This window comes from Oryzias latipes, chromosome 4 (genome assembly GCF_053564925.1).
Source record: "Oryzias latipes strain Hd-rR chromosome 4, Olatipes_Hd-rR_3.1".
Taxonomy (NCBI): Eukaryota; Metazoa; Chordata; class Actinopteri; order Beloniformes; family Adrianichthyidae; genus Oryzias; species Oryzias latipes.
This window is the reverse complement of record NC_136240.1, coordinates 19,944,036-19,954,631: the sequence shown is the minus strand read 5'-3', so window position 1 is coordinate 19,954,631 and position 10,596 is coordinate 19,944,036. Positions and strand designations below refer to the sequence as shown.

At 39.0% G+C, this 10,596-nt stretch overlaps 1 protein-coding gene across 1 annotated transcript; it reads right to left on the bottom strand.

Annotated features, from left to right (window-relative positions):
• Positions 1–3,042: 3,042 nt before the first annotated feature.
• On the bottom strand, positions 3,043–5,537 carry c4h1orf52 (chromosome 4 C1orf52 homolog). Its single transcript, XM_004068035.4, has 3 exons — positions 5,100–5,537; positions 4,026–4,236; positions 3,043–3,865 (listed from the first exon to the last, which is right to left on the bottom strand). Exons 1-3 carry the CDS (start codon positions 5,391–5,393, stop codon positions 3,711–3,713), a joined length of 660 nt encoding a protein of 219 aa, XP_004068083.1. The 5' UTR covers positions 5,394–5,537; the 3' UTR covers positions 3,043–3,710.
• Between the last annotated feature and the right edge of the window lie 5,059 nt (positions 5,538–10,596).

The following is a 10,596-nucleotide window of genomic DNA, read 5'->3' as shown; positions in this document are numbered from 1 at the left end:
GCTCCTCAAGCTGTTAAAAAATTCCACCGCAGAATACGGATTTTCAATGCATTCCTCATTTTTTGATGACTCGTATGGATCATTTTGTAGTTTGTAGTCCACAGCTGCTGTACAATGATTAACTCCCAGCCTAACGTACGTCACAGATGTTCCTGGGTGCCATGGAGGGATGGAGCTATAATGTCAACCCCAAGGAAAAATGGATTGTTTAAAAATATTCAGCAGCAATCAGTGGCTGGGACCATAATGGTACTGTAATTTACTGTATTATGTTTCTGTCTTGCCTCCGTTTGGAAAATTCTAGCTTCACCAAAATATGAGAATATGAGAATAGTAAGCAGGCCTCCTTTGAGCCTGACCGTCAGACACAATTTCTGCATCCGTTGTGATGTAAATCATAACAAAAGCAACTGTTTTTTTTAGCAGGAAAAGAATCATGACAGAAGTTGCTGAAGGAGTAATGGCACCACTGTATTTTTATGGGAGTCATAAGACAATAAATTCAAATATGTGTTGATTTGGGCCACAATTGGTAGAGTAATCAGTCTGGCACTACATTAAAAAAAGACATTTAAATAATTGAATTGCTCCAGTCTGAACTACAATTCATGGAATCTCTTCATATGTCCCAATTCATCCCTTCAGGGTGATACAAGACTGTTTTTGTAATTTGAGCAAAATATAGGAGAAGAACATGTCAGATGCCGGATAATGGACCACAATCTCAGATTTTAGATGTAGAGTTTGCTGACTTTTATTTTATTTTGAAAAAAAAGGAAAAATATGATGCAGTTTAAAAGATGGAAAGGTACTCTAAAACTGCTCCTGGTTAAAAAGCACATCAAACAATATATTTGAGATGGCTACATTGTTCAAAAAGTGTGGTAGAAAGTCACGCTGGATCCCAGTCTCAATCAGTTTCTCATGGTTTTATTTTATTTTTAAAGCAAAAACTAAGCACAATATAGAAAAGACAGATTTCTTTCCCACTCCTAGAAAGGTTTAGGATAAAGAGGATCATTTGGAAGATGTAGTCGTTTAAATTCACACAACACGAAAGCAGGAAAGATAAATCTGCATGTTCCTCAATCAAGAGGTCACTTGTACTGCACACTTTTAAACATCAAAGTAGCTCCTTGGCTACTCCTCTTTAGACTTTTCTATAATTATTCAAAAATATTCTGGATATATATTAAAATGTGAGTATTATAGTATATTTTGGCCACTTCTGGAGACTGACTTGTATGGGCTTCTGCAACCTGAGACTCAGCGTCCACCTGCAGGTCTTTCATCCCTTTGTTGTGGCTCCTTGTATAATCAGAAGAGTTTGAAAAAAATAGGTGACATTTGGTAAGATTTGCATTTTTAACAGAATGGTTAACTCCTTCGTGGTGTATGTAGCTTATTTGCAATGCACCATATGATCCAGGATTTCACAAAATTTAGCATCAACCTGGATAACTAAAGCATCAAAGAATGTTTGAGCGGAAAAAAAGATCAACCTAAGCCGAAAAAGTCAAAAACATTTGGCTTTTTTTGTTTGACATTTTAATTCACGTAAATATTAACCAGTAGGATGATCTTATGTGCCAAAAGTAGGAAAAAAAAAACTTTATTCATGTTTTTTGTCCCTATCCCGGCCACTTGTGGGCAAAGGCAGGGGACACCCTGGACAGGTCGCCAGTCTGATGCAGGGCCACACGATCACACACCCAAACACATTAGCATTCACACATGCTTCATAGGTTAATTGGTTACTAAATTAACCCATGAAGCAGGTTTTTGGACTGTGACAGGAAGCTGATGTCCTCTGAGAAAACCGAGGACTTGGACCTGAACCAGTGAGGCAAGAACGCTAACCACTGTGCCACCAAAACAGATCAATATATTTAAAAACTTCTTGTATTTCTCTAATTTATTTTGGTTCACTTATATGTAGCTTAATTTTAATAAAAGTGAAATTACAGTGTTGTATCTGTCTGAAGGGTTTATTTGGGCTTCACTGCTTCGTTTAGCTTTTAAAACCAAATAGAATAAGCTTCTAAAATGAACCTTGATTTAAGCCATAAGTAGAAAAGAAGTAAGTCATCAAGTTGAGCCAATAACTCACAAGAACTTTGTGTCTTAATGGCACAACAAACTCCATAATCTTATTTTGACAAAAATTATTTTGCTTTGGGGAAAATTTATCAGAGTTTTGATGTCTAAAGGGCTGTAGGGAGTAATGCCGCGACTGTCCGGAGTGTAACAGAAGGCGGGGATGTTCTCTTATTAAAAGAGGATAAGGCCGGCCGTTTGTAAGATTACAAAAAAATGCTTTCTTCTGGTAACTAGATCTTTTCCCAAAGAATGCAGTGGATATCATAATAAAGACAGTAACCATTTCACTTAGAAGAAAGAAAAAAAGTTTGAGATAGGAGCTTTGCACAAAAAAAAAAAGAAAGTCAAAGCTGGGAGATTTCCAGCTTCAAGACTGACAGTAAGATGATTAATTCTCACAGTGACCTGGCGGCTCATTGCTCAGTCAGTCAGTCCAAGAAAAAAAAAAAAAGAGAAGAGTTATTTGTTCGTAAATATGGCTGATAGAAATCTGCACCAAGTACACGTTTCGGGCAAGGCCAGGCACATACCTGGAGGCAGGAATTTTATCCGAACCATATTTACTGCCACTTCATGTCGACCCACGATGACAGATAGGCCTGGAATTCCTCTGATCACTTAAGTGTTGCACAGTGGAAACTTTTTCTGTGCTTTTTAAAAACCATTACACTACCTCCAGCGACCACAGAAATCTAAAGAATGAAAACGGGGAGGTGGGATTTTTTTGGGGGGAGATGCTACTGTTTACTTACAGATTATAAAATAAATGCATAAATGACTGAAAACATTTTTTTTAACTCAAAACACAAGTTTAAATAGAACAGCAAATTATGTTTGCTTGCTGTAAATAAACTTTCATGAGAGACTTATAATATGAATGGGAATGAAGTGTGACACAAAACTGAATGAAAACTAGAAAACTTCCAAACTGAAGAGGAGTGCTCCTTCTGTCAATGATTTTTATTGTAACATGAAAGCAAACTTTACCACAAAAATAGAGATGTATAGTAGGTAAAGCCTGACCCCTAGTGGCCAAAAGAAGAAACGTCTCTTGAAAACATTTCAACAAGAAGACAATCACATCAAGCAGTAATTCGAGTCCAAACACAGCGTCAGAAATAAAGCAGGAATTACAGAAAAAAGAACAGACGAAGGACCGGATTTAAACATCACAGTTACTTTTTGACAGGCAAACAAAACTGGAGTCCCAGCTAGAAGTCATAGGGTTAAAACATTTGGGTTTGATATGGCTTTCGCTCATCATCGAATAATCCGCTGAGTTACAAAAATCCAAGCAACTCTGCGTACGGCGAAGAGCAGTTCAAGTCAAGCTTTTTGCTCACTAAAACAAAGATGTGAGCGCATTTCATAAAGCTTTAATTTACCAGTATCATCATATCTTTGGACAAGAAATGACTAATTAAACCACAATTAAAAAACAACAAAAACTTTAACTATAAGCGCTAAAACAATTTTAATGTCGTAAAATAATGAGAGAGAAAAAAGACAGTATTTCAGCATCCTAATAACACCCCCCTCTGTGTCTGTAGCTTACTGGCTTCTTATTTCAGACACGCGAGACCTAAATCGTGACAAAATACAGCTGCTCTTCATTCAGCATTCTGCCTGAGGATCCGTTTCTCCTCCTCCACAAAGGTCTTGTCAGAGGTGGCTTGTCCCAGCTCCCTCTTCCTCTTCTCCTTCTGCTGGAAGGTCTCCACTCGCCGTTTCTTGGCAGACGTGGCAGACTTCTCAGATTCCTCGTCTGGAAGAAATGAGAAAATCTTTTCAATTTCAACAGAAACAAGACTGAGTGTTTTCATTTAGGCCAGATTAAATAGAAAAACAGAATGTTCCGTTCACATTTGTAAACTTCTCCCAACGACTGAAATCGATCTGAGGGTTAAACAGATTGCGCGACTAACCGGAGTCAGCAGGTTGCTCCTCTGGAGGTAGGAAGCGAGCTTTGCCGGTGTGAGCCGGTGCATCTTCGCCATTGTCCTCGTAGACGTTAGACCACTTTATGGCCATGTCCGTCCCTGGAGGAGGACCTTTCTTCTTCTTCTCTGGCTCGGCAGTGTAGCTCTCAGGAGGAGGAACGGCGTTAGTTTTCCACGGCTTAAATTCTTTGACAGGCTATAAGAAAAAAATGAAGTTGTTCTGAATCAATAGAATTTCAATTTTAACCATCAAGACACTTAAAGAAGCATGAGAAAAAAGAAAAAAAAAACTACAGTTGGATCCTGACTTAAATGTTTACAGCTTGATTTTTTCCAGTCTGCATATCCTTGTGCATGAAAGAGGCCACAAAATTAAGAAACGCAGAGAGAAAACATCTATTGATAGAAATATAGTAAATAGGACCTGTAATACAAGTCATATTAGAATAATAGTATGGTACCTGCAGAAAACAAATGTTATAAAACTGTATTTGTATATTGGGAAACCATTTCTTTGGTCAGACAGAACTGTTGTAACACAGTTAGTACATAAATGCTATAGCAAAGCACAGAGGTGGTAGTATAATGATGCATCAACAAAAACCATGATCAGATAAAAAAGATCTACTCCAGAAGGGTAAAAGTATTCTAAGATGAGGTAACAAAGGAAAAAAAAAATAACTTGGCTTGCACATGTCTGGTTATGTTTACAGTATATAAGCAGTTCAAAATGTTGTAGGATCTGGCCCTTTAACACGGGTTTGAATCCTGATTATGACCAACCTCCAGTGATATGATGTCACCAGACAGACGACCAAGGTGAGAAATAGAAATGAGACTCAGGAACAAGACAATCATGACTGAGAGAGAGATGAGACTCACGAACTGTTGCACCCAAGGGGTGAGGGGTTACATTCTTAGCAATGTGAAGGAATGATGGTTACATTGACCATTAATCAAAGAGTAATTACGTAATAAAAAAAATATATTTTGGGATATATGTATATATTTTTTTTACCCATCAGTCCCTCTGGATGTCGCGTCTGCTTTGTTTCTTACCTCCTCGGGGGGTTTGACGGTCAGCGTGTCCCAGTCTATCTGCTTGTTTAGGGGGTTGTAAAGGAAGGCGGGCTTGGACACGGAGTTGAACAGCTCGTCGGGTCTGGGCAGAGCGCCGCCTCCGCCACCCGCAGCACGCTTCCCCGCTGCCTTGGAGGACCCTGCTCCGTCTCCTTCTCCCCCGGGCTTCTTCCTCCGACTGGCTCCCTCATCTTCAGAGTCTTCGCTGCTGTCGCTCAGATTGTCATAACTCGAAAAGAAGCCCAGCGAGCCAGATTTGTTGTCCTCCGTCATGCTGTGGGGTTTAAGGAGGAATTACTGCAGAGCGTCGCTTCAATCGAAAGCTGTGTGACGGTCAGCTGCTCGAATACGCAGCGATTATCTTTACTCCATTTTGAATCAGCCTCCAAAGCAGCCGTAAAGCGCATAACACTGTTGCAACTACTGTCGTAAAGCGAACCAAGGGAGGAAAAATATTTGCGCATGGTTTTCTGCCTAATTTCACACAAAAAGAAAACCTTTTTTAAAATTTCTTTGAACCTTCTTATCATAACTCCATACAAATTAGGTATCTTACTTTGAAACATTTTAAATTCTAAATTAATTTACTGAATATACAATCGGTAACAAAGATAACTGCCAAGTAAAGTAGACTACAGAAAAACATTTAATTCGTAATTAATTCATTTAATTTACCTGACCCCACAAAAGCTACGAAAGCTGTAGTTAACACAAAACGGGAAACGGGTGGGTGGGGGGAGGCTGTTTAGCCATTTTCAGTGTATTGCCACTAGAGGGCAGCACAGTCACGGCAATTCATAGAGTAAATAACAAAGAAAGCGCTGCCATTTTTTTCAATCATGTCAAAGGGTTTCCAAAAGTGACCGCCAAAGCGGGAAGAACGGTCAACAAACATGCGAGTAATTAGAAAAGATGCGTTTAAAATGATTTAAGTATTCATTTATACACCAGACCTTCCTAAAATTTAACACAATGTGTTATAATATGATCAAACACTTGAAGTAAATAATTCAATTCAATTCAATTTTATTTGTATAGCCCAAAATCACAACAACAGTCGTCTCGATGGGCTTCGAAGTAAAACATGAAATCAAAATGATCACGAATACAAAGAGTTCAATAGAAAAATACTAAAATGAACTAACAAACTGACTAAGCTATACTGGCATCCCTGCCCTTAGACCCCCCTTCGCGGTAAGGAAAAACTCCCAAAAATAAAAAAGAAAACTCTACAACGGAAAACCACAAGTCAGCAGTGATGCTGGAGTGATAAGAAACTGAACTGGACAGACATGGTAATATTTAAATGAAAAAAATATTGCAGTTGTATTTAAAACACATTATCAATAACTAAGTTAATTAAAAACATGTACAGTTTTCATAGGAAGGGGTACAAGGCCTTTATTGGACCCTTTTCTATTATTTATTTATTTAAAGAAAAACAACTTTGTGTGAATTAGACCTACAACTGTTTAAAATTCTATTTAGAATTCTGAAAGCAATTACTTACATAAGTACTTTATTTTTATTTTACAAAGACTAAGCTAGACTGAAAGCTGGAACAGGGAATTTGACAGCATGTCAATGAGTATTTGAATTTTTTTAATGCACTGGGAACTGAAGCGTTACTTCCCTCTGAAGGATCATTCCATAGACATCCTTGGTGCATTGGAACAGACATAACACTCACACATGCTGCATTTGTGGTAGCTTTAAGCCAAATTTAACAGGACTATTATAGAACTGCAACTGTGTTAAAGGTGAATTCATATCACACCATTTGGATCCACCTGGTCCCATGGTATGACTCATTTGGTAGTTGGGATTACGTTGGTCACATCCCTTGGACTTGAGATCAAGATAGTGGTTCTGTGAGCATGAGCCGTGACAGATTTGGCAGCCAAAAGGAGTAAACCCCGACCCCTACTTTATCAGTGTATGAGTTAGGGTGTAGAAACATGCCAGATTTGACCCGTACAGGTCCTGTGAGTTTTTGGGTAGTCCATGGAAGGAGAGAAACAGCTGGTTTAAGGTACATCTGTAAGAGGGCGCTCGTGTGTGTTGCAGCTCCCTTTGAGTTTTATTGAAAATGGAACGTACAATTGTCGTGCCGATGATTAGTGTATCGTGAAGTATTTGTTAGACTAATGTACAGTGAGTCAGTTGTACGGTTGGTGCCTTTATGCCACACTCTTGTCGTTAGTAAAACCTTTGTCACAACTGTCCCTACGATTAGATACGGGCTGTAAGGACATGTAAGAAGCACGTACTTATCATGTGAACAGCACTAAAGAACCCCTTCTGTAGTGCAGGGGGAAAAAAAATCATGCAAGCATCCCTGTGTCTCAACTACTTACTTCTCAACTTACTGCCCTTACTTCACCCTTGTGTGTTGTATAAGCGTTCGTTTATGGCTTTGTTGGCACACTCCAAAGTGTTTGAGTCGGCCCTACGATGGTAGAGTCCCACTTTTGACAGTGACGACTGGCGACGACTCTCCACACAATTACCTGATCACATGACCAGACCTCAGAGGTTTCAGAATTTCACTGTTTATGATGATACAACCTTTATATCAAATATTGTGTGTGGTAATGCACTCTTTTTCTGTGTGTAATAAATACAAAACAAGTTCACCACATCCGCCACCAAACTACAACTTTGACTAATTGCTGATCCAAATCCGATCTTCAATTTTTATCAACATTCCTTCTAAACAGTAGTTGAGTTAGAATTGTTTTGAGGGTTTGCTAGTAGGTCCATCCCCTATACCACAGTGCTCACAATAGATAAGGAAACTCATGCATTAGTAATTTTTCTCTGTCATGTTTTCACATTACTTTCTCATTTTAATAATAATTGCTGAACTGGAGAAATTAAGAAAGTAAACAAAAAGAGTGTTATTATTACCGTACTTAAAAAAATACTCCATAAATGCGTAATTAAAACTTTGCATTTTTGTTTCACTTTCTATTAAAATTAAATTGCAAACCTCCTTCTTAGACAGAATCATTGCTATGTTATTATAGAGATTTTCGTAAATGCATGGAAGGAACTAGATTTGTACTGAGTATTGTTATTGTGCAACAATCTAACAATAAAAAACTATCGAAACAGCAAATGTATAAAATAATTTAGTTTTGCTTTTATGCCTTACCAATTTTCTTAATTTCTGCCTCAAAGATCAAAGTGGAATTATGATCTCAAAAAGCCATTTGTGATCATTTCTTTTACAGCGATAAACATTTTTTATTTGGATTTATTTTGCAATTGTTTTCTTAAATCTTAGTCTTGAACACATATTTAAAATCCTGAAGAATGCTGCTGTATAATCAGGTTTAGTATTTTTTTTTCTATAATTTCCATCATTCCTGGCTATAATGTGAGAAATTCCACATAGAACTGAAAGGTCACACCTCTGTTTATTCATGATATCATCTTCTTCTTCTTCTTCTTCTTTTTAAATCAAAAGTCCAGCACCGATCAGATCCATGCCAGTGTTGCAGTGGGTGCCTGTGCTCTCATTTAGTCTAGATAGGATTCTTTTCTATGTTCCTTTTAATTGAAGCAAAGAATTTTCCCTGAAAGCCATTAGTTTGACTCAAAGCTTTTATATGTTGTCAGATGTTTAGCTGCATCACCTGCAAGCAGTTTTAAAGAACTCTGAGTGGTTCTGAGCATGTTGTGGTCCTTTAAAGCTGGACTCTTGTTTACATTTTGAACAAATAAGCCCATAGTCACCATCTTGAAGCTGACCAACAACTCCTGGAGGATGGTGTGCGGTTTGGTAATATGCCCATAAAACCCAGATGTTCCCTCCTATCTGCAGATCCTCTAATGAGCTGTGGCCTCAAAAGGCGGAAATGGGTGGAATCTATCTCTTCAGTTTCAGCCCGGGCTGCTTCTTTCTTAATTAAATTGCGGCTGTAATTCCAAAAAGTGCAAATCCAACACATCTGGTTGATGCTAAAGACCTTTGACCTGAGGCGGCGTTCATGTAGTGGGATGACACAGACCCTGGAATAGTGACCTCAAGAAGGTTAATGGTAAAAACAGAGACTTCCGGTCACAGCCTATTACGGTGCAACTGGTTCCTCTTTATTCCACATCTGTTTAAAGAGCCACTCTGATAAAAAATAGTGTTTTTGGTGTTTTATCATATTCTTGTGGCATTTTTCTCAAAATAGAGAAAACCTATTTGGAAAAATAAGCTTAAATTTGTATTTTGGAGTATCTCTTCATTCAAATCGTTGTGAATCAGAAGCAGATGCAAAACTGCTGTTGAAAAGCTTGTAGGTGTCGTGTATAAGCTACAACAGCAGGACTCAGGCTCCCTCCTCTGCTCCATTCTGCTGTATCCACTTGTAGACAAATTTGATCCATGAACGTCTTGTTTCCTCGTCCAAGCTGGCATCTGGTTAAAACTGTACCACTGGATAGATCCAAATATTGCTTGCCACTTTTGTTGCACCGGTAATGTTAGGTTGGAGGTATAAGAGGCTGTAAGCTAGCGGGAGAGCATGTAAACATGGGGATGACGTGAACTCTTTGCCAACAGTCCCGCCCACAACTCAGAGACAAATTTCTGACGGCTGCCACTCTGCAGAAACTATGTTTCTGACAGGTTTTCTTTATTTTTGAAACAGTATTAGCATAATTAAAAGACCATTGGATATGCTTTGACAATAGATCAAAAGATGACCTAAGTGAACCTTTAAAGTGGATCTCGAGACAAATTCATGCATTTTTGTATTTGCATGTCCTGAGAGCTTCTTGCAGAATCTGAGCACTCTTTTCAGGGTTTTGGGTTTATTTTGTGCCATTTTTCTCCTTCCCTTATAGCTCTCCTTTTGCCTTGAATTCCCGTCATCTTTCTCTTTGTTTTGGCATCTACAGCCCCTTATAGCACATAGACATGTGCACACACTCTTCAACACTGTGTTTTCAATGGTCACTTAACAAGTGCACTTCCAACCAGAGAGGTGTATTTTTATTTTATTTTTTGGCTCATTACGGTTACACCCAGCTCGGTTTGCACCATGGCTTGTTTGGGGCTGGAGGCCGGAACAAAATCGAAGAAGGAAGGGAAAGAGGGGGCAGAAAAGGGGGAATAGATGAGGGGATTGCTGGGAGAAGGTGTGGGAGATCTGGGTCAAAAGGACAGACAGCGGGTGAGTGGGTTGGGTGTTGGGGCTGATCATCCCCATCACATGTTTGAAGGAGTCCTGCAGCGTGCTGCTTTAGACTAAACACACACGAGCACTGAACCCTGTTGCTCTTTCTGATGCTTTGATTTCGCCCACTCCTCCACCCCACCCCCCCACCCCCCACACACACATGCACACACACATGTCCATGCAGACACAATTTCATAGCCCCGTTGTCATCTACGCAAGTGGTTAAGTCTAGCTGATTTTGTGAGGATCATGATGGCACAACATTTTTTGGAGACTTACATCTCAGCGTTGATGTCAAA